At 43.1% G+C, this 23,896-nt stretch overlaps 1 protein-coding gene across 2 annotated transcripts; it reads right to left on the bottom strand.

Moving 5' to 3' along the window:
- Positions 1-449: 449 nt before the first annotated feature.
- SLC25A29 (solute carrier family 25 member 29) lies at positions 450-22,609 on the bottom strand. Of its 2 annotated transcripts, none has more exons than XM_074213082.1 (4): positions 22,512-22,609; positions 8,824-8,867; positions 3,989-4,072; positions 450-2,697 (listed from the first exon to the last, which is right to left on the bottom strand). In XM_074213082.1, the coding sequence occupies exons 1-4, from the start codon at positions 22,543-22,545 to the stop codon at positions 1,966-1,968; spliced, it is 894 nt and encodes a 297-aa protein (XP_074069183.1). In that variant the 5' UTR covers positions 22,546-22,609; the 3' UTR covers positions 450-1,965. The 2 variants fall into 2 exon arrangements, with proteins under 2 accessions (XP_074069183.1, XP_074069184.1); XM_074213083.1 differs by having other exon boundaries at positions 6,079-8,867; positions 22,512-22,572.
- Positions 22,610-23,896: the final 1,287 nt, after the last annotated feature.

A 23,896-nucleotide genomic window follows, 5' to 3' on the forward strand; every position in this document is an offset into this window, starting at 1 on the left:
ACAGTGGAATGTAAGAACACACTAATTTCCAAAAGATTTATGGTCAGGTCCCTGTCCTGCCACTGACTAATTCTTGACTTCTGATAAGTAATTTCCATTAACACCAGACTTCTTGAGTGGTAGAAAGGATAGACTTTGTCAAATACAAAATGCTCTAAGAAAAGTGGTTACTTAAAAACAAAACTAAATGCAATATTGCCCAAAATCTGCTCAGAGAAATTCCCCCCCCACCCTTCAGAGTTGTAAGGATAGAATATTCCATTTAGTCAGATCCAATTGTGATTAACTTTGCTGAAAGACTTCCTCCTTTAAAAAAATTTCTTGTTATACATGGGGGATGTTGCTCAGGGCATAAGAGTAATTCGGTAGGAAACAATTTAGAAATGAAGATGACGTGTACTCTAAATTGACTCATGTAAAAAAAGGCATCAATAAATTTTATTCAAGTGTTGATTTAAAAAAAATTTATTGAGTCTGTACAATAATTACAGAATATCTTACAAAGATATCATTGACTTATTCATACTTTAGGTGACATATTTCCTGTACTGTGTGAATGAAACTCAGTTCAGTGGCAGCCTATCAATAATACCCTTCTCTGCCTTCTGTCAAATATTTTGCTCTGGAAAATAAGTATCCTCAGCATAATTTCTGACAGTGGTGTAAAATGTTTTTTAATTCCGTTTTATTAAAGTACAGTATAAAAAAGGACCTATTCCCTCAACTCCCTAACCCTGTCTCTGTTTCCTGGCTCTCCCTTGGTGACAGGAAACCTATGTGGGGAACAGCCTCACTCTATATTGCTCAGTCCTTATGACTCATCCCCTATTATCTAAGTTTTTGCATTAGCAAGGCTTAGAGCCTCAAAAAAAACAATGAGAATGCCATTCTATAACAATAAATACAAAGATTCTCATTATCCACATTTGATCCTTTGCACTTTTCAATATGCTGAAACCACATCTACTTCCACATTATGGTCTATGGCCTGAAATGCCCAACCAAAATGTATAGTGCAGAAAAGGTAGGGGTGGAAGATGGGGGTTTGGGACTCTCCTCTGACTCCATTGGTGCTCCCTGTCCTGAGTTTAACATGGTTGACATCATTATCTATAAACCTGCACAAGCAGACTTTATTACTGAAGAAGGATGGAAGAGATACCATCTTGCTGGGCAGTGATGTCTAAGCATCTCAGCTTGTACCCCCTCAGCTGCACTACTGTTCCTGAATGAGTGTTTGCTGACCCAGAACCATATTTAAGGGAAGGGTTTCCTAGTTAGAGAACCTCTTATCCTCTGGGATAAGAACACAAGTCAACAATTGAGAAAGACCACAGGGATCACATATTCCAACACCCTCATTTATAAAAGAGGAAACTCAATTTCTTTAAAAAACAAAACAGGAATGATTTGCCCAAGGTCATATAGGAACAAAGATGACATTCAAACCCAGGTCTAACTCCAAATCCTTTGCTGTGATCACATGATAATGATCTTTCAGTAAAATCAAATGCATCCAACATAGGAAAGTAAAAATCTAACTAGACCCAAGGACAAATGGCCTTTAGGCTCTTTCAAAGTTGTATAGATTTGATTCCCTTGAAGGAACAGTTAGGTTAATTAAAATCCAAGAAAAAACTTATCAGAATGCTGGCACTGCGAGAAAAAGTATTAGGTCCAGTGCATATGTCCTAGGATCAGAATGCTAGCATTTGAGGTCCTTTTAGAACAGAAGTTGGCTACATTCCCAAGAAACAAAAGGACTGAATCACCAAGAGGGATGATACCCAGGTGTCCCCAGAAGACAAGATGGTACCCAGGTGAAACAGCTTAGTAGTTTTGTTTACAGAGTTTTCTACAAGAACAGGCATTTACAAAAATATGATAGAGCAAAATCCAGCTCTGGAGGGGAGAGGGCTATGTCAAAAGTGAACAGGAGACATCCTGGGATGGGGGATAAATTCTTTACAAGCTGGAAGGGTGGGAGAGGGCTGTCTCTGTCATCACATCATCTGACCGCATGTACATCAAGAAGATGGTGACAGTGGTAAAGGTGGCTGCATTGACTGGGAAGGCCCGCAGCAGGGTGGATGTGAGACCCCGGGTGAATACCTTCCAGCCTTCTGCCTGGTAACTCTTGCGCATACAGTCGAGGATGCCATTGTACTGCTGGACACCCCGAACACCATCTGCTTGTATTCGGGACTTGATCACATCCATAGGGTAGGTTGAGAGCCAGGACACAATCCCAGAAAAGCCGCCTGCCAACAGCAACTTGGGCACAACATAGCTGTCCTCAGGTTCGCAGCCCAGGAAGCGGGTAAGGTAGTCGTAGGTAAGGAAGTAGAAGCCAAAGCTGGGCGTCTCGCGGATCAGAGTGGACACCATGCCTTTGTTGATGCCACGGAGACCCTGCTGCTGGTAGATCTTCAGTAGGCAATCCAGGGAGTTTTTGTAGGTCCTTGTCTTCTGTTTGTACTCGCCTGTGCCTTGAAGCTGCATCCGAGTCTTGGCCAGCTCCATGGGGCAGCAGATCACACACTGGATGGCACCTGCAGCAGACCCAGCTAAGAACTGGTTCATAGGTGTGTCCTTCCCCAGGATCCGGATTGTGTTGCCTTGAACCCCAAACACGAGGGCATTGATAAAGGTCAGACCCATCATGGGTGAACCAATACCTTTATACAGGCCAAATACCTATAAGCAAAACAGAAGAAAAAAAAATCAATGATGGGGAATACTGGTGATGATGATAAAAACTCACTCATAAATGGAAGCGATTATGTGGTGGGGAGGAAAAAAAACAACCAAACAAGGAAAAAACCCTGAACAAAGAAATTTTAAGCCCTAAGCTAAAAGAAAGACTTGGGTTGGGGTCAGGCTCCATCACAACCACATTCGCTGATATAATCATGGAAAAGCAACTTTTTCTTTCTGGTCCTCCCTTTTCTTTTTTTTTAAGTTTTTTTTTTTGTAAGGCAGTAGGGTTTTAAGTGGATTGCCCAAGGCCACACAGCTAGGTAATTAAGTGTCTGAGGCTTGAACTCAGGTACTCCTGACTCCAAGGCCCATGCTCTATCCACTGTGCCACCTAGCCGCCCCTACACTTTTCTCATCCATATATGTAAAGATTAATTAAATTAATTAAAGTTCCCCACTCTGTATAACACAGATCACATCAAATTATATTAGTGTTAGAGGCAAGCGATACCATAAGATCAGCAAAGTTTCCAAAGTTTGATTAACAAGGAAGTACTGTGTCAAAACCTCCAGAGATGCTAGGTTTAAGTTCTAATTTTACAGTTTCCTCTCTGGGTGATAGCAAGCATTCCCAACCTCTCTGGTACTGTCTCTCTAGAAAATCATCACACCAAAGAGAGTGGAAAAGGAAAGATTTATGGGCTACATGATTCTTTTCCTGAAATATCTGTAGGGCTGAGTGGAAGAGGGATGAGACTTTTGTTCTGCCCCAGATGACATGGAAGTTGGCTTCCTTTAAATCCCAATTAAAATTCTCCTTAATTCCAGTTTCTACTCTATTTATTATTTCCTCCTTATCTGGTATCTAGCTTGCTTTGTATAGATTTGTTGGCAATTTGTATTCTACCCTCCCCCAGAGATTGTAAACTCCTTGAGGGCAGGGACTATCTTTTGCCTCTTTTTATATTCCTAGTGTTTCCAGAGGGCATGCCCAGTGCCTGGCACTGGGTTGCTATGTCTTTTTTTCAGTTACATCCTACTCTTTATGAACCCTTTTAGGGTTTTTTCTTGGCAAGATTCTAGACTGGTTTACTCCAGCTCAAAATTGAGACCAACAGGGTTAAGTGGCTTACCCAGAATCACATACGTAGTAAATGAGCTCAATTCAGTGATTTTACCTCTAAATCAGAGATAACAATTCTTAGATTACCTGACTTTTGAGAGCTGTTGTAAAAAAGGTAGAGGTGAACCATGAAGCACTGAAGAAATGGGAATTACTATTACTTACACTTTCTTGCTTTATAATAGACTGAAAGCAGTGCAAAGTCCCTCGATAGAGAGGTTTCTCTACATTCTGAACCTGGAGGCGGACCTAAAACAAAAGTTCACAGTGAAAAAGTTTGATAGGTCCAGGAAAATCCAAAGAGTTTACTTGTCCTCTGCCTTTATATCTACAGCACTCTGGAGGCCCACATGTGGTCATCAGAGAGCAGAAGGTGGTGAGATGCACTAGGGGTTATTTTATAATTAAGGAAAAGAGAGTTGTTGGGAGATGATGCACAGAACATTTCCTGGGGCTTAAATGGGAAGGGGTTAACAGGAAAGCACTCTTTTTTTTTTCAGGTTTTTGCAAGGCAAATGGGGTTAAGTGGCTTTCCCAAGGCCAGACAGCTAGGTAACTGCTTTATCCACTACACCACCTAGCCGAGCCCCTACAAAAGCACTCTTGATGAAAGCACAGCCCTCCCTTTATGTTGGTATTCTGTGTGGTTACCCCTAAGCAGTCCAAAATTAGGGCCTCAAGGAACCCCACTTGTTCTCTGTAGAGTTGCTAAATTGCTTGGGTCCCCATTAATGGGTTCCCATTCCAAGAGTGAGGCACTAATATCCACTGGCTACCATTCTACTACCAGAGAGGTCTAGGACAAAACCTGCTCTCAGTTTATTTAACTAACCTCATTGTAAGGATCAGAATAGTGTTTTTTCTTTTTTTCCAAAGAGGATAGAGGTTAGCAATAAATACAGTCCAATTTAGCTTTCTTCTATGGTCATCAATTTGTTTTTTTTCCCCTAACGTAGGCATCAGACTCCCTCCCCAATTTAAAACAAACAAAACTTATTTTTAAGGTGAGCAGATTCCTTGGGGCTGATTTAAGATTTCAGCTATCAGCAGTTGGGAGGAGAAAGAGGAGGTTCCTCTACAGATAATACACTCCTTATGGCCTTGGGGGCTTATCTCTGCTCTTGTTATGCATGTTTTTAAAATTGCAATGATAAGGAGAAACATTTCCCCAAAGCTTTAAATTTTATTTGTTCTGGTCTGAGGTAGAAAGCAGCTGTCCCACCTTTCCTCTAGTTATTCCAAGAGCCAGAGTACAGGATTTGGAGACTGAGGATGATTTAGGCTTCAATCCTTGTGCTTCCTAAATGAGTGAAAACTTCCAACTCATCTTAATTGGGTTAAGTTTTTAAAGTATTTTATTTTCTTTGACAAGGTCTTTTTGACTTCCTTTAGAGCTAATTTTTTTTTGAATCTCAAAAGTGAGATTCTTATAATCCTCCTTTTTAGAAGATAATACATATTACATAAGTGTGTGGAGGGGCAGGAGAGATGAGGATGAATGTCTTTAAATGATTCTATAACCTCAAACAAACCCCTCCCCACCCACCCAAAAGCACTCAACAGGTTTAAAAAAAAAGCGTGAAAAAGTTTGACTGTGCATAAGGACAGTATACAGAGAAAATTCCCACTTGGCTCACAACAAATAGTAATAGAGGTTGGGTTCTAGGAAAATGAGACCTCCAAATGCAATTTAGTAAAGGGGTCTGTCTCCCTGAGCTGCTTGGCTCAAATTAAAAAAAATAAAACCACATCTATGAATCAAACTATTTTTTCTCCCCAAAGCAGCCTTGAAGTTCATTCATCCCCATGTCCACACTCCCTCCAATCCAAATGATCCCCTTTCTCCTTCCAGTTCTTGATGCATCCTAGTTATGCTCATCCCAACTGTGGGTTCGAGGGAGAAGTTGGATTTAAGCATCAACAGAAGAAATAAAGTTTAAATGCTCTGAAGAAAGGGTATGTGTAAGTCAGGCCTCATATTGATAGTAGTGATAGCTAGTGCTGTCAATTTCCCCAAGATTATTCTTTTTAAAGGGGGAAAAAAGACAGAATATTGGGCTGGTCATCTGAGGTTCTAGCCAGGCTGGGATAATTTTCCCTACCCACAACCCTCCACCCCCCCCCCCCCAATTACTTGTCAGGACCTGGGAGGAAGGATTCCAGAGGGATTTTTAGGGCCATTCTTGGCACTAATCATACATTCTGGAAGAAATTCAGACTGAGAGAAACAGAAGGTTCACCTGGTCTGTACTTACTAGGTAACTCTCCAGTGATGAGGCTTATCTCTCATCTACAACAAAGTAACACTTTTGCTGTTATAATGAAGACAGCCCTGGGCTCAGAAAGTAAAGGCAGTTAAAAAGCAACAGAACAATTTTCAACATCACATCAAACACAGGGGGTTGGGGAGGGAAGGGAAGGAGGCAGTAGCAAGTGGTGGGGAGGACCCCTGATCCAATCTTTTATTCTAGAATTGGAAAACCAGCGGCCCCACCCTCTGGAAGGTAGACCCTGGGGGGGGGGGGGGGGCTATGGGAATGTCAAAAGCCAAACTAGTCCCATCACAAAGTATTTTGCATATTAAAATTCTGGTGCTCAAGGGGAAAAACTGAAAAATTTAATTAAGCCTACCTGGGCCCTAGACTAAAAGAGCAAATCCAGGATTTGGGTCTTGGGTTCAAATTCAAATTGGAATCCCAATGATCAAATCATTTAATGTTTTAATTCCCTTATACTTGGAAAGCTAAGAAGTTTAATAAAGTGGCCTCTAAATTCTCTTCCAGCTCTAAATGGCTATGACCTAAGCTACTCCTTTAAGCCAAAGATGAAGATGCTATATTTAATGACCATATGGGGACCAAAGACAGCCTCCAAATAAAAAGGTGTATATGCATATGTATATGTATTGACTAGTTTTAAAAGTCAGGACACCTAGGTTTAGAGTTCTGCCACTTATTAGCTGGCCAAGGCAATTCACCTCTCTAAGCCTCAGTTTCTTCACCTGTAAAATATTTATGCTACCTACTCATAGTAGGTGAGGAAATTATTTCGTAAGCCTTAAAAACCTATTTAAAATGAGTATTTTGGTGTTAAAGTACACTGGAAGTAAACTCCACTAAGAAAAAAGTGAGGTATCTTCACTAGCATTCTGATTATTAGTAAGGAAGGTATTCAAAGGAACACTTTTTTAAAAATAGCACTTTGTTTTGCAAGCATCTGTTTAAGATAAAAAAAAAACTCAGGAAAAGCTAAATGATTTGCAAAAGGTCAACTAGCTAGTGAATGTTAAAGAGCTGGATACAGATCTCCCCCACATCTTTTTATCTATACTTTCTGATACTACCAGTTTCCAAATTTACAAACAGTTGAAGGAACAGGAAAATTTCCCAGGACTTGGGGGGGGGGGGGGGAGATTTCATTTTAATGGATTTTTACAACAGGAGTTGAAAAAATTGATTCCCTTCCATCCTGAAATCCTTAATATATGAGTAACAAGTTGCCTGGTTTAATATAAATGGAGGCTATGCAATAAGAGAATGCTTAAGGAGACACAGAGTAAATACTGTCTCTTTTCTCTGCAAGGGCCTCAGTAATAGCTGTAATTTTCTTTAAAAACAAAAAACCTTGAGACTATAAAATGAATGTGAACAACAAAGTATCATCTTCACTCCCAATTGAGTCTGCAAAAACACTCAGCTTCAGTTTCCTCTTCTATAAAAGGAGAATAATATTTGTATTACCTACCAGGTAAGGAAGGATGTTGGGGATTGAGAAGAAACCTTAAAGGCAACAGAAAGTAAAAATTTCCTTTATTCCTCCTCCACGGGAAAGGGGCAAGGACTGAGGGCCATTTCCTGCTTTCTAGAGGCTAGGTAGGAGTCAAAGCTAATGCTAATTCAGTAACAGAAATAGGCATTTAGTCATTGTAGTAGGCTATGCTGGTATGCCTTTATAAAAGAATCTGAATTTATGTACCATGATGAATATGGAGCTGCTTCTAGGCTTTGTAAAAGGTGTTCCTTTGGGAGACACCTCCCCCTCCAAACTTTTAATGTATGATCTGTCTTGAAAAAAGTTTATAAAAGACTGCCTGACAAAAGATAAGCCTTAGATCAAAATTAGGAAATATAATACCTTTTTTAAAACAAATGAAAAAATAAAAACCAACTTATGCTTAAGTTTCTTATTAGTTTGGTAGAAATGAAGTGAGGAATTTAGTTTTAGCTTGAACAGGACCTCCCTATTAGATACATTTTCTTCCTTCCCCTAAGGCATTTGGCTGTCCCCAGTGGGTAGTGGCTGGAAAGGGGAAGGGAGGAGTTGATACAATCAGGCAATAGGAGATATGAAATTACATTTTAAGGTTTTGGATTATTTACCCTAAGGTTTTTCCCAAAGTTTCTCTGATTCCAGGCTGATCAGATATGGAAGGGGCTCAATCAATCTAGAAGGTAACCTAATTAAGTGTTTACCTTCCCCTTCTCCCCAATTACAACAAAATAAAATTTGGGGCTGAAACTTATTTACAGGTTTTCATCTTCCTGAAAAGTGCTTCAAAGAATGGCATTCTCTAGTGGCCTTGGACAGGTGCCTGTGAAACATCAAAGATTAGAAAGGGCTTACTTAACTAACAACAATTGACCCAGTCAGTCAGTCAGTCTTTCCCAAAAGCCAAGGTCAGAAATCTTCACAGCAACATGCACTCAAGCAAAGTGTCCAGGCCCTTAGACTATTTCAAATGAGAATTTATGATCCCCTTCTAAGCAGTTTTAGATTTAAAAACAAGTCTGGGTAAAATAGTTTCTCCATTATATACCTAATACCTCTCAGAAGATACCCAGAAAGCAAAGCACGTTTACGCACTTCAGGTAAAAATTTAAAAAGGTAGAAAATTTTTCCCCAAAATATGGTCCCCAATTTTCACCAATTCCCTTTTTTTTGTGGGGCTGCATTCTGTGCAAATTCATTTTATACTTAAACCTGTGGAAAAAAAACCTCACCTTGACGGTGTCAAAGGGATGTCCCACCAGCACACCTGCAGCACCTATGAGGATTATAAGAAAATTGGAAGTGTCATTTGGACAGTTATGTAGTCACAGGCCAACCCACAATTCTCAAAGAAGCTGAAGTTGGTAGGAAAGATTTAAGAACAAACAACTGGAGGTGGTGATATAAAAGAATCTTTGTAAAATACAGGGGATGGGTTGAGTCCAGTTGTGTTAGATTCTTTTTTTGGGGGGGGGGGTAGAGGGCAAAAATACTTGGTACAGCTTGCTGCTTCCTTCTCTAGCTCATTTTACAAATGAGAAAAACTGAAGCAAACAGGGTTAAATGTCTCACCCAGGGTCACACAACTCATAAGTGTCTGTAGCTTAATTTGAACTCAGGAAATGAGTCTTCCTGACTCCAGGCCCAACATTCTATCCACTGAAGGAAGAGGGCACAAAGGATGGGTCAAAGGCTGCCCCAATCAATTTTCAACCATTCTATTTCCTTGGCCCCCATCAATAGATGCAATGAAATAATACCAAGCTCTGAAACCAGAGGTGGTGGTGGTTGTTCACTTCTCAGTCCTGTGGTTTTTCCTTGGCAAAGGCACTGGAGGATTTTGCCATTTCCTTCTTAGGCTCATTTTACAGAACAGGAAACTGAGGTAAATTAGGTTAAATGACTTGCCCAGGATCACATGGCTGAATCTTGAGTTCAAAATTTCCATCTGTGGAGCTTAGTGACCCTGAGCAAGTTACGTAACCTCTCTGGGCCCGTTTCTTCAGCATGAGGGGATTGGCTGAACTTTATGACCTGAGGTCTCATTCAAGGCCGTTTAATTTAACTTAGACTTCTCTGCCCAGGAACATACTCCACATATTTACATGTCCCTTAAAAGGAGCTTTTTCCTATGTCTCGGACATGTTCCCTCCCTGCCCTGGTAGTCTACCTGATCAATTCCTATTCCTCCTTTAAAGTGTAACTGAATACTCAATGGGTCACAACAATGCCTAGTAGACAGACTACTGGACTGGAGTCACAAAGTTCAGGAGATATGTCAAGGCACTTAATTTCTGTCTGTCCCAGCTTCTTCCTTCTAAAATGGGAATAAGAAAAATGCCCTATGTCGTGGGGTTGTTGTGAGGATCACATGAGAGATTTGAAATGCATTTAGCAGAGTGTACAGATTGTTACCTTACAGTTTCAAACTTGATTTTATATACCCCATATACATTTTCTATGTTTTTTTCAGTCTCACTCCTATAAGCTCTAGGAAGACAACAACTCCAACATTTCATTTCAACAGTCATTCCATATTTGGTGTTTGAGGAGGCATCTTTAGGAAGGGGTCACTAGAGAAGTGAGATTCCAAGATTATTCTGTAAGGTGGACATTTGGGGGACAAAAAAACAGTAGTCCAGTTTGAAGACCTAGAGTGATTGGCTGTGATATGACTCTTGACTATTTCTAAAGATGAAATCCATTCTCAGAGGACGAAGATTTTCTAATCCAAGGGATGTTCAAAGAGTGTGCTCAGGGTTACACCTTCATTCTCCAAAGCTGAGTTTCTGAAATGCTGTAAGCCATAGTGCCCAATTCCCAAGGGGACCTAAGGCTTTGAGGGGAATGACCCATTATAATGAATGTAAAACCCATGACTTGAGTTGCATTAAGTGTCAAAAATATAAAGAACCCATCAAAATCATAGTGATCATTGAAGATCTTGTCTATTAAAGAAAAATAAAGTGAGAATGTATTATACCAGATATTATAAAAAGGTCTGTTCAGGGTAGTGAAGATCTTGCTGGAATCTTCTCTTCCCCATCCTTCCTATCTCCCCCATGACTTAAATGATATAATTTCATACATAAGCAAGTTTACTTTTACAATCCCTAATATTGTATGAACTGCTTTACAAATTAAGTTGATGATCACATTCAACTCTTAGAACAGCAATGAGAAAGAAGAGCAGAGTATATCATTGCCAATTGGAAGGTAAGAAAATGTAGGTTCATAAAAGTTTAAAGGTAATTAAGCTTAAAGAAATTAGGTAGTATAGTAGATAGAACATTGAGCCTGGAGGCAAAAGGACATCTCCCTGAGTTCAAATATGACCTCACTTATTAATTGGGTGACCCAGGGAAGTCACTTAACCTTGTTTGCCTCAGTTTCCTTAACTCTACAAGAAGATAGAGAAGGAAATGGCAAATCACTCCAGTATCTTTGCCAAGAAAACCCCAGATGGGGTCAACAACAATTAAACTGCAGGGTGTGGAGGGGAGCCCTTAGGGAATCCATTACAAAGGGGGAAAGGCCCAGTCAATCACAAGGCTGGAAGAGTTTTCTTAATCCCATTCCAGGGATATCAAACCCCAAACTGGTTCTCAACAGGTCAAGAGTGACCTAGAGATCTTGACTTAATGCTACTGAGTTTGCACAATTAGGTAACTGAATATTAACCCACACCCCACCCCTGTGACAATTGGGGTTCTTTAGCATATCACATGTCCTGTGATGTGGGGGGATCATATTAGGGGCATGTCACGCAATGGGTAGACCTTTTAGATTGTAACTCAAACTCTGAGAGCCTATGAACATCCAAGAGGGGGGGGGAGTGTCTGAAGACCATAAATTAGCTGACTTTGAAAACCAATTCATGCCTCAAGCCTAGGAGGGAGGTCCCTTTTAGGATGTATCTTCCAAGGTTTGTGAATAAAATGCACAATTTTCTCTCATTTTAGCAGATTTTTCTTTTCATTCATTTATAACAATTTGGAGCCTTGTGCCATCTTAAAAAACCCCCTGAGGAAGCCCCAGAAGAGACAGGGGGAAGGAGCACTCATGGCTTGATTTCAAGCCAGATCCCTCTGATGGATCTGAAACCCTGCCATTGACAAGGAGAGTGATAGAAAGGTAGGGAAACTTCGGTTTTTATCTTTAGAGGCTGATTCTAGACAATTCCAGGAAAGGCAGTCCTAGATAAGAGGCCAGGGGTCAAAAAGGCACTTCAGGGAGGGGAGGAAGAGACCCCCCCCCAATCCAGTACCGAGGAGAGGCCTTTTGAGTAGGAAATGAGCTAGCTGGAACAGTAAGGATGCTGTCCAGGGTAAAGAGAAGAGTAAGTTCATCAGATACTGCTGTTCTGAATGGCCACAAATCCCCATGCAAGGACAGTCTGCCTGGTGGGCAAGGTTTGGGTCTGATGAACAGGTACCTTTAAATAAAGAGGTGGAAAATATATATATGCAGCATGCTGGATAATTGGGAATGCTAAATGTCCTAGAGAGGAAGAGGCTAACAGTGGGGCCCAGGAGGAAAGGGAAAGTCTGGAGAGAGGAGAAAAGCATCTCTGTGTCTTAAGACCCAAGCTTAAGTTTCCCTCATTGATCCTACTTCTTTCTTTGTATATCAGTTTCAGAAGGGGTCTCCCCAAGATTTTAGAGTTTTTCCTTAGTCTTTAAAAAATTATTTTATTTTTTATAGGTTTTTTTTTTGCAATTGAGAAAAATTGGGTTAATTGGGGTTAAGTGGCTTGCCCAAGGCCACACAGCTAGGTAATTATTAAGTGTTTGAGACCGGATTTGAACCCAGGCACTCCTGACTCCAGGGCTGGTGCTTTATCCACTGTGCCACCTAGCCGCCCCTCCAGCTTAAGTTTTAAAAGAGGGCTAGCTGGGAGTTGGGCCCAGAAGTTTCAGAAGGTGGGGGAAAAGGAAGTAATGTGCAGTGGCCCCCACGTGGAAATCAGCCCTTCCCTCGCTGAGCCAGTGGTAGATGTGCTAGGCGTGTAGAGTTAAGGGAAGGGAGGGGGATTCTTAAAAGAGAAAAAGTTTAAAAGAAGAGAGAACCTTTAAGGGAAAGATTGAGAAGTTCTAGGAGGAAAGATTTTTTTTTTTACCCTTATGAGTGTCTGGGAAAGATCCCATGCTTTCTCCCTGGGTTGGAGGAGGTGGTGGGTTGGACACATAGTTAAGACTTGAACCCTAGACTGAGTCTACCTAAGTGCCCCATCCAACCCTGCGAGGGGGGGATAGACAGGAGAGCTCAAGTGCTTAAACCTTAAAGGTAAAGTGACCCCTCCACAGGTGGGATGTGTGATTGGAAAGAAAGAAAAATATCTATGATCCAGGGCTTAAGAGACTCCTTTATTGAAAGGAGTGGCCTGAGTGATGACTCTCATTGTTTTAAAAGTTTCTGAACTAGAGTTTTGGGAAGCACACTGAGGGTTTTAAAAGAGGGATAATTGTGTTGTAACGTTCTGACAAAATTTGTACAGAATGGGAGGAATTAAATAACCTAGATTGTTAAATTAGTTTAGGATTAAAACTATTTTAACATTATTGAACTTTTGCTAGGAGTTATGTGGTTTGGGATTTTAAACTGTACTCTAACACTTTTGGGTTAAAGTAAAGTGCTATTGGGTTACTAAGAGAAATACTTAGGTTATCAGGGATGTTTACTGATGTCTTTTGGGAAAATGCTCTAATTGGTTTTAATGTTGAGTTTAATAATGCTAACAATTGTATATTTTGGATAGCATTTGGAATGTGAGTGCTGAAGGTACTCTAAAGTTTATTAAACTAAACTGTTGGGAAGTTAGTTGAGTTGTAATTGCATTGGGGTTTTAAATGTCGTATGTATGAGATCGGATTCTGAAAATTTGGGGTAAAGAGACCGAAGTGTAAAGAACATGGGATATTCATTTTGCTCTTATTCTAAGGGAAATGAGATGTTTAAGAAGTCAAGAATGTGGACTTCTCTCTTAGGGCAGGCAGCTGATGGGGGGCTCTGAACAAATGGCAATTGTGGGCCCTATTGTAAGGTAACTTATTGATTGATGAATAAGATGTTTTTATCAGTTGTGTGATGTTCTTTTGTAATTGCAAAGAAATATTTGCAATATTTAGGCTATCTACTGTGAATGTGTTTTTTAAATACTGTATTATTAAAGCCTGGAATGAAGGTGATTGCTTTGAAGGGCAATAAGGAAAATATGAAAAAGTATGACTCTTTCTGGGAATAGTAATTTGTGTTACTTTGTTACTCTTACTGCTGTTCTAATGAAAAAAAACATTGCTCAAAAGACTCATTCCAATGTAGGACACTAAAACTGTACATGCAAGATAAAATAATAAGCTTGAGATGATCATAGAAGAAAGGTTCTGGCTAGCATTAAGGGAGCTGGGGATCTTTCTGAAAAATAAAGGATTTTAGTGGGACCAAGTGGATCAAGGTGAAACCTTGGGGAAATCATCAAGAAGCTGGATTACTTAATACTTAGAATACTTAGAAAATCACTTAATCCCATGGCTTTGCAAAAACTAAGGAAAAAAAAGAAAAATGACACATGGTGGTCTTGATCCCATCCACTATTACTCAGGTATTATAATAACACCTGGCATGTATGAACACTTATATTATAAGGGCAGGTTGTAGAGGTCCTGTGGAGGCCAGACTCCTCCCTCCATCCCCTGGCCCGCACACTGCAGATATCACAGGAGAAATGGCAGGGCTGGTGGGGTGGGGCATTCCTGTTTGAGCTTCTTCCTGAGTGGCTGCAGACACCTGGCAGGTGTGGATCCAGGAGTCACAAGCTGAGCAGGCTGGGCCGGGGCAGGGCGCCAGGGGCCCGGTGATGTCACGTGTTCCCGGATCCCATGTGATGGCTCCATGTGCTGCGCCACCTGGCGGCCCTGCAGAAGCCTGCACCTAGCCGTGTAGACCTTAGGGCAACCAGCCTGTCTGCCCCGGAGAGGACAGGCAGCTGGATGCACCGGGAGGGTGAGGGGCGGAGCTTTGTTTGGCTTCACTTCCGGGTCACTTATTGAACCCGCCCCCATTTCTGAGCCAGTCCCATTCCAACCCAGACCCTCCCCAGCCTCGAGGGCGCAGCTCCGCACTGCCACCCCGCGGCCCGCCGGGAGAGCGCAGGTGCCGCAGCACAGCTCAAAGGTACCAAGTCCGGGACACATCCGAACCGCTTCCCTGGGGTCCGGGCTGAAGACATTTCTCGAGTGAGAGGTCTGGACCCCGGGGATCAAAGAATGATAAAAGCAGGGGCTTTTAGCCAGAAAAATCCAGCCTCATACTCTGTGTGTGACTAGAGGCAATTTAATTTGTTTCGCTTACACACTAAAAGAGGAACCTCCTACAGGTTGTTGCAGGGACAAAAGGAGACAGTGCTTGGTAATTAATAACTACTCCTTTCCTTTCCTCTGTAAAACTGAGATAACAACATGCACCTCCCAGGGTCACTAGGAAGGTAAAATAATATTTGAAATATTCTTTGCAAAGCTGAAAATGCTACATAAATTCTAGTTATTACTGGTGGTATCATCATAATTTTAGTTTTTGTTTAGGTTTTTTTTTGCAAGGCAGTGGGGTTAAGCGGCTTGCCCAAAGCCACACAGCTAGGTAATTATTAAGTGTCTGAGGTCGGTTTTGAACTCGAGTATTCCTGACTCCAGGCCAGGTGCTTTATCCACTGTGCCACCTAGCCGCCCCTACTCGTTCATTTTTTTTAAAATTACGCAACCAGTGACCCAAGTCACAAAGTAGTAAATCTCTGAGGCTGTATTTGAACTCAGGTCATCCCTGCTCCAGGGTCCCACCTCTATTACTTGTTGGTCGCTAAGATTCTGAAACAGTGGGTGGATGAGGCAAAGAGCTAAGTTTAGGCTTACAATTGTCTATCCAGGTGGAGTGAGCTGCATCAGGAGGGGGCTTCCTTCTTATTGCTGGTGATCTTCAAGTAGAGACTGGTACTGAGAGTTGCTATTTTATCCTTTTGGTGCATAGGTTGGACTATGATTGTGGCTACATCTCTTCCCCCTCTAAAATCCTGTGATTCTCTGATCTTATCTGCAGAATTTCATGCTGGTTATTATCTCACATTTATACAGAGGATGAAAACCTGCATTTTACATACATTATCTCATTTGATTTTCATAAAAGATCTTGTAAACCAGTTATTACCACCATTTTATAGATGGAGAAACTGATTTAGGACACAACCTCCAATCTTTTACTTCATCCATTGCTCTTCGGACCTGGGTTTCCTTTTTCTACAGCCATCTTCACTCATTCCACTGAACTAAAACCTCTCTCCCCATTCTCTCCATCTCTAGGACTGGGAATAGTAATCAAATCAAGATTATCTTTCTCAGTAGAACGTAGAGTCTCTCTATGATTCCACCCAAAACTTCCCTGAACAAAGAGCTCCCCTACATATATTATCTTCATTAGAATGTAAACTCAAGGGGCTAAGACACTGGCACAAACTAAGTCTTAAATACTTTTTCTTTCTTTCATTCATTTATTCATGTCACAAAGTTGGAGTTGGATTCCAACTCAAACTTCCATCCTGACTAATACCACCTTTCTATCCATGAATGCCTTCAGAACAATAATAATCACTCAATGGTAAACTGAGTACTGAAAGGACTTCTGTGGTTATCTAATTTCAACCCCATAATTTTGTAGATAAGGAAATTGAGGCCCAGGGATCAAATGATTGGCACTAGGTTTGAACCCAGTTCCTTATTCCACATCTAACACTATTACCAGAAAACCATAAATCACCTTCTAGAGCTCTTAGTTTGCCCCATCTTATAAAAAAGAGGCTGAGGGTGTCAGCCCATAGTCACAAGCATTGCTTTCAGAGCTGGGATATGGGTTAAGTGATTTGCTCAGTCACACAACTGAGGCTGGATTTTAACTCAGGTCCTCCAGACTCCAGGCCTGGTGACCCCATGTTGTCCCCAGAAGACTTTTTAAAAAAGAAAAAAAAGGGGGGTGCCTATTCTTCAACCTAATCTTAGAAAGCTGCCCAAGGTCACACAGCTAGCATGTCATCAGTACAAAGTGAACCCAGATCTTTCTTTATCAAGATGCCCACTGCCTGGTACGGTTTTGCATGAAGACATGCAGAGCTGTATCACAGTTTCTGTGCTAGATTATGGTTTAGTCTGAGGAGTAAAAAGAAATGTCGTCTTAAATCTCCATTTGGTGAGTTCTCCATGTACCGATTCTGGGCTTGGGCAAGAATAATCATTCTATGTGCATATGTGTGTATGGGGCAGTGTAGGGATGGGACAAAGTATTGGGGTGAGATGGGCAAATCACTTTACCTAATCCTCAAGGTTTTCTCACCTGTAAAATAGGGCTGATTCCTAGTCTAATAGGCAAAGCATAAGAAAGAGCTTTGAACACTGGAAAGCATTTGTGAAAGCAGTCACTATGGTATCTAATCCAGCATGGATCTCCTTGCCATGGAGATAACAGACTAGCTGAGGAAACAGAAAATACACATTCCCATAAAGAACCAAATAAATGGTCTTCACTGAAAAATCTCTTACCTCAAAATAACAACTTTTCGGAATGACCTGGGTTCTAGACCCAGTTGTGTGTTAGGCAAGTCACTTTAAATTCTGCAAACCTCAGTTTTATCATCCATTCAAATGGGAATAACAAGGGCTGTCATTTGTAAGGTGCTTTATATATATTATTTCATTTGGCCCTTATAAGAATTCTGTAAAGAAGGGACATTATTTTTAAGAGATGAGGAAATTTAATTGAATAAATGATGCCCATGAACTTATGGCAGAGATGGGAATTGAATCCAATTCTCTAGACTCCAAGTTCAGAATTCTACATACAAGCTGTTTCACAATTCTATAGTATTAATTTAACTATTATTAAAAAAAACTTTGGAGGCAATCAGGATTAAGTGACTTGCCCAAGGTCAGATGGCTAGTAAATGGTGTGAGGTCATATTTGAACTCAGTACCAATTTAATCTTTTTTTTGGGGGGGGTGTTGCAAGACAATGGGGTCACACAGCTAGGTAATAAGTGTCTGGGGTCAAATTTCAACTCCTGAAAGACTTGGTCCGAGCTCTATCCACTGTGCCACCTAGCTGTGGCCCCCCTTCATTTAACTTTTTTTTAGGGTTTGTTTTTTTTTTGCAAAGCAAATGGGGTTAAGTGGCTTGCCCAAGGCCACACAGCTAGGTGTCTGAGACAGGATTTGAACCCAGGTACTCCTGACTCCAGGGGTGGTGCTTTATCCACTGTACCACCTAGCCAACCCCCCTCCTTCATTTAATCTTAAAGAATGGAGCATTTCCTTAGGATGATGCTTAAGTAGGTAGTTAATATTAATAATAAGCTTAATAATTATTCCTATTTTGCAACAGAAAAAACTATATTGAAGCCAGGCCTCCTGATTCTAAGTTTAGAACTCAATTTTTTTGTTTATCTTTTTAAAATTACCTAGCCGTGTGGTTGTGCTAGTCACTTAACCACCCCCCCCCAAAAGAAAAGAAATACATATGCATGCATAGTCTAGCAAAACAAATTCAAAATAGATTTGTATCTCCTGTGCTCTAAATCTATCACTTTTTTGGTCTGGAGGTGGAAAGTCCTATGGATATGGATAGTCACTGAACAGGTTTCAAAATTCTTTAGATTTATACTATATAAATAGTTTTTGTTCTATTCATTCCATTATCAGTTTACAAAAGTCTTTGAAATTATGTTTCTACAGTTGTTCTGACTCTTCTGACTTTACCTCTTATTAATTTTGTATAAATCCACATCTCTTTGAAACCATGAACTTCCTCATTACCATACAATACTAATATACATTAACTTAACTGAATTATTCGGCTGATCCTCAATTAAAGGCTATCTCTTTAGTTTCCAATTTTTCTCACTGTTATAAATTAAGACTTTTTCTTTGCTTTGGGGAGGGTTGAGGAACAGGTTACTGACCTGGCAGCAGTACAGCTGAGCCAAAAGGTGGTCACTTTTTCCCCAAGTGGTACATACCTTTCACAGACCCACTAACATTTATCACTTATCATTTTGTTCTGCTGGACTAGTCTAAGAACTAGAAATACTTGTTCTATCTAACCCACAGGATTTATTTGAATTTCAAAGACAAGTGTGGCTTTTGAGGGAAAAGTTGATAATGTTATGCAATGTGACATCCTAGAATCCTAGATTTAGGGTGAGTGGTCAATTAATCCTGATTAAATCCCTAATTTAAAAGATGAGAAAATGGAACCCCAGAAAAGTTGTGACTAGCCCAAACTCCCCTAGGTTAGTTGATTCATCTCTGTATTTCCTCCCTGCAGCCAGCCTCAGCCCACATCATTCATTGGCTGGCTTGGACCTCGGGGCCCAGTTTGGCTTGGACCAAGTTCCTTTGAACCATCTGTGCCAGCAGACACATTGCTATCCCAGATAGTGTGTTTAGGTAGGAGAAACTTTCAACTTTTTGTTGTTCAGTCTTGTCCAAGTCTTTGTCACCCTATTTGGGAGTTTTCTTGGCAAAGATACTAGACACTAGAGTTTCTTTCCCTTATTTTACAGATGATAAATTGAGGCAAATAGGGTTGTGATTTGCCCAAGGTCACTCAGCTAGGCAATTATTATGTGTCTGAGGCCAGATTTGATCTCAGGTCCTCCTGACTCCAAGGCTGGCATTCTATCCACTATGCCACCTAGCTGCTCCTGAGGTTGGATCTGAACTCAGGAAGATGTCAACCTGACTTCAAATTCTGTGCTTTACCCACAGCAGTTTTTTACTAAACTTCCTTGAAAACCTCAAAAAAACCTACCTCTTTTAGGGCTTAGAGTAATAGCAATTACAACCATTTATCAAAATTGAGGCTGGATCATAGAATTTATATATTAAATTATGTTATAACATATGACATAATAAAATATAGGATCAAAGGGATCTTTTAGAAAATCATAACATGTTACAATTTAGATACAGTTTAAAATATAGAAAAAGTCTGGGGCAGGAGACCTGGATAATATGATCTGGTTTCCAGTTTAGCAAGGACTCTTACTAGGTGTATGAATTTATAGGCAAATACCTAAACCACGGTGAGCTTAAGTTACCTCTTCTTTAAAATGGGTATAGAGGGGCAGCTACATGGTGCAGTGGATAGAGCACTGGCCTTGGAGTCAGGAGGACCTGAGTTCAAATCCGGCCTTAGACACTTAATAATTACCTAGCTGTGTGGCCTTGGGCAAGACACTTAACTCCATTGCCCTGCAAAATAAATAAATAAAATCCTAAAAAAAAAAAAGAAATAAAATGAGTATAGCATCTGCACAAAGTATACAGTGTTAGTTTTCAGGAAGTCAATTTTAAACACTAAAGTACCAAATGTCAGCTACTGTTATTTGACAGATGGGGCATCCAAGGTTCAAAGAAAATGTGTCATTTGTCTACATGGAGTCAGTTAGGATCAATGGCCCAGTAAGAAGCCAAGTTTCCTAACTTCTAGACCAGGGATCTTCCTAGTATAATTGTGCTGCCTCACTTATCAATGAACAAGCAGATCTGCCTATATCAGTAGTCTCCAAAAGGCAGTTTTTGTTATAATTTTAAACATTTATTTCTTTTGGAGTCTTTACTATAACATTACTATTTTCCTATAGGAGGTACAGCATTTTAAGTTCTTCTGATCTTACCAGTAGCCCTAAACAGATGAGAAACTGAGGGCCAAAGAAGGAAGGCAATATGTCCAAGTAGCACAAAACACAAGTCTTTGGTACCATCCAAGCCTCCTTCAGCTTTCCAAACTCTCCTCTGGACTTGACAGGGGATTATGGGACATGGATTCTAACCCTGCCTCTTATGTTATTCAACATAAATCTGACAAATAGTGGTGCTGATCTCTATAGGATATACCAAAAGTCAGTTTATATTTACACTCTCATTTGTTCTTCAAAACTGTGAGTGGCCACTATAGGTAATAGTTTCATTTTAAAGATGAGAAAACTGAGGCTCAGTCAGATTAGTCTCATTTGAATTCAAGTCTCTTTTCAGCCCTGACATCTCAAAGTTGGTATTATTCCTTATTTAAAGAAAGCAAATTACATTGGCAGCTAGAAGTGGGGAGGACTGGCAAAGTTCTCTATACTCTCTTCCTCTTTCAACAATTTAATGGTTAACTATTAGTTTGTTCCACCCTATAAATTTTTTATACCTATTTATGAAAGGTAGGGTATTACAGAAGAAACTGTATTAGGCTTAGAATGAAGGAGACATAATAAAAAACTATTTATCCCCTTGGCTACTTCCTACTGCCCTCATCACCACTAGCTGTCTTACCTAGCCAGGAGGACCACTCTTGGTTATCTCACCATCTCTACCACTGATTGTCTTTTCTGGGTCAATGAAAAGTGACAACTGCCATGTGCTGGGAGGTCAGAATCTCTCAACTCAATGTCCTCTTGACTCCCAGAAACTGCTACAAAGCAAACACTTTGGAAATCTTGAGGCTGAGAGTGTTTCTGGTAAAGAAAATACCATGTAGCTGAGCTGATGAAAAGGGATTCTTGCTACCACTGTAGGAGAAGGGCCAAAATGCAGGCTGAACAGCAACGATCCAAATGCCAAGAAGTGGAAGGGGGCAACTCCTCTCTCTCTGTCTCTCTCTGAAGGTGAACTCATGCTAGATCAATACTTGGTTTATGGCTCACCAAGGAGCCCATAGAAAAGAAAAACCAATTCTTAAAAGACATAATACGGTCACTGTCCAAAATCTGGAGCAAATAACAGCCTGGGCATGGAGGTATCATGTGGCTCTCCTGCAAAGACTCTAAATTCTGGCTTCTTTTGCCAGTCCTCCCCACTTCTAGCTGCCAATGTAATTTGCTTTCTTTACATAAGGAATAATACCAACTTTGAGATGTCAGGGATGAAAAAAAGGCTGACAGAGAGAGGACTTGTGTGACCTTATCTCACGTTGGTCCCTTCATGACTTAGGTTAAAAGTATTAGATGCTGTTTTCAATTCTAAATTCTATCACAGCAGCCTTTTTATTTGACTTCCTCCCCCCCCCATTTCTGGCTGAAAATACTTGAAATTATATAAATTCTGAAGACGGGGAACATAGACATTTCTTGATTTTAAGTTAGAGCCTGGCAGAGTTGTCTCCTCAGTTTATATGTACACTGTGTGTGTGTGTGTGGGGGGGGGGGGGTTGTTGGTTGAAAATCCATCCTGCTCATGCTTCAAGAAAGTTCTGGAGCTCTTGCCAGAGACTTTGCTCAGAGTGGAGGAGCTTCAGACAGGAAGTCCATTCTTCCTGTGATCCGCGGTCAGGAACCCCAGCCTCTCCTGCACCCCTCCACCTTCTGCTTCCAAATCCTTTTGGGCCGGCCGGGGGCTCCTGGAAGTCTGGGTCCCACGGGTCGGGCCGGGCGGGGGGGGGGGCTCAGCCCCTCCTCGCCCTCTCCATTTCAGGACTATGGGTTTCCAATTCGGAGCGAAGTGCCTGGGCGCCCAGGCCCCGCGCGCGCTCCTGCCTCCTTCCGCGGCCCGGGCCGGCCCAGGTGAGCGGAGCCGCCACCGAGCCGGCGCCCCCCCGGCGAGTCCCGGGGCCCGGCCCGCAGCCAGCCCAGGCTGAAGGGGCGGGAGGGCCGCGGGGGCAACAAAAGGCAGGAGGGTCCTCCCCCGCTCGGGGGGCCCGGGCACGCGGGGGGCGCGGCTGCGGAGGCTCCCGCCCCGCCTATTGTTCTCCCGGAGCGGCCCGGCTCCCGCCCGCGCCAAGGCCCGCGCCTGCTCCCAGCGCCGCCCCGGGCCCGGCGGGCCCGAGGAGGGGGCGCACGTGGAGCCGGTGCGGGCACGGCCGCTCTCCGCAACCACCCCCTGCGGCCCCGGCCCGTACTCACCCCCAGCGCATCCCGCCAAGAAGTCGAGCGCCATGGCCGGCCTGTCCCCCGCCGCCCGCTGCGGCGCGGCCTCTCCTCCTCGCCGCCTCCCACCCGCGGCTCCCGGGGCCGCGCGCCTCCGGGTGCCGAGTCTGCGCCGCCCGCCCCCTGCCCCCGTGGGGCCTCCGGCCGGGCCGCGCCGCTGCGGAGGGAAGGGCGATGGCAGCGAGCGGCCCCCGGCCCAGCCCGGCCCAGCCCGCGCCGCCACGCAGAGGAAGCCGAGCCGGGCGCCGAGCTCCTCCGGGCTGCTCTCCGGCCCCGGCGGGGAGGGGGAGCCGCAGCCAATCAGCCGGCGGGGCGCGGACAACACCCCGGGCCGGGCCCCGAGCTCCGAGCCCCGATTGGCTGGGAGGCCCCGCGGCCCCGCGAGGCGAGAGGCGGACGTGGCGGGCGCGGCTGGCAGGGGGTGGGGGCCTCGGGGGCGGCGGCAGACAAAGGAGCGGCTCTGTGCGGGCGGACCCGGGCGAACCCCCGGATGGGGCCCCGAGGGCAGGCTGGAGTGTAAAGCGCGGGCGGCACTGGCCCGGCCCCCCTGGGGCGAAGTGCTGGGGGGCTCCGGCCCCCCTGGGGCGAAGTGCTGGGGGGCTCCGGCCCCCCTGGGGCGAAGTGCTGGGGGGCTCCGGCCCCCCTGGGGCGAAGTGCTGGGGGGGGCTCCGGCCCCCCTGGGGCGAAGTGCTGGGGGGCTCCGGCCCCCCTGGGGCGAAGTGCTGGGGGGCTCCGGCCCCCCTGGGGCGAAGTGCTGGGGGGGGCTCCGGCCCGCGTGTGCCTTTCCAGCCCAGGTGCGGGGGGGGGGGGGGGGGAGCCGGTGGAACCCCCAGGGAAGAAGGAGGGCAGGGGGACAGCGCCAGTGTGAAGCTGCCGGAGTTGCCCAGATAGAAAACTGCAAGTCAGGAAAGAGCCTTGTTCAGTGCTTTCTGACTCTCGTGGCCCCATTTGGGGTTTCTCGGGACAGATTACTACTGGAGTGCTTTGGCATCTCCTCCAGTCATTCTATACATGAGGATCTAAAGCCCTTGTCCCAGGGTCACATAAGTAAGTGTCTGAGGCTGGATTTGAACTCATGAAGAGGAGTCCTGATTCCAAGCTCAGTGCTCCATCTACTACTCTAGTAGGAAAAAAAGATTAGAACTAGATCAATAAACCTTAGAATCATCTGCATAAAGAGATGATAGTTGAGATTGCCCAGGGAAATAGTATGAGGAAGAAAAGAAAAGAGACAGAGCCTTGGCAGATAACCATGGTCAGCTGGGTGTATTCTGAATGATGATCCTGTAAAAGGATACTGAGGAGGGATTGGACTGGTAGGAAGAGATCCAAGAGAGAGCAATGACCCAAAAACAGAGAAG

The sequence above is a fragment of the Macrotis lagotis genome, chromosome 1 (assembly GCF_037893015.1).
Source record: "Macrotis lagotis isolate mMagLag1 chromosome 1, bilby.v1.9.chrom.fasta, whole genome shotgun sequence".
In the NCBI taxonomy this organism is placed as follows: Eukaryota; Metazoa; Chordata; class Mammalia; order Peramelemorphia; family Peramelidae; genus Macrotis; species Macrotis lagotis.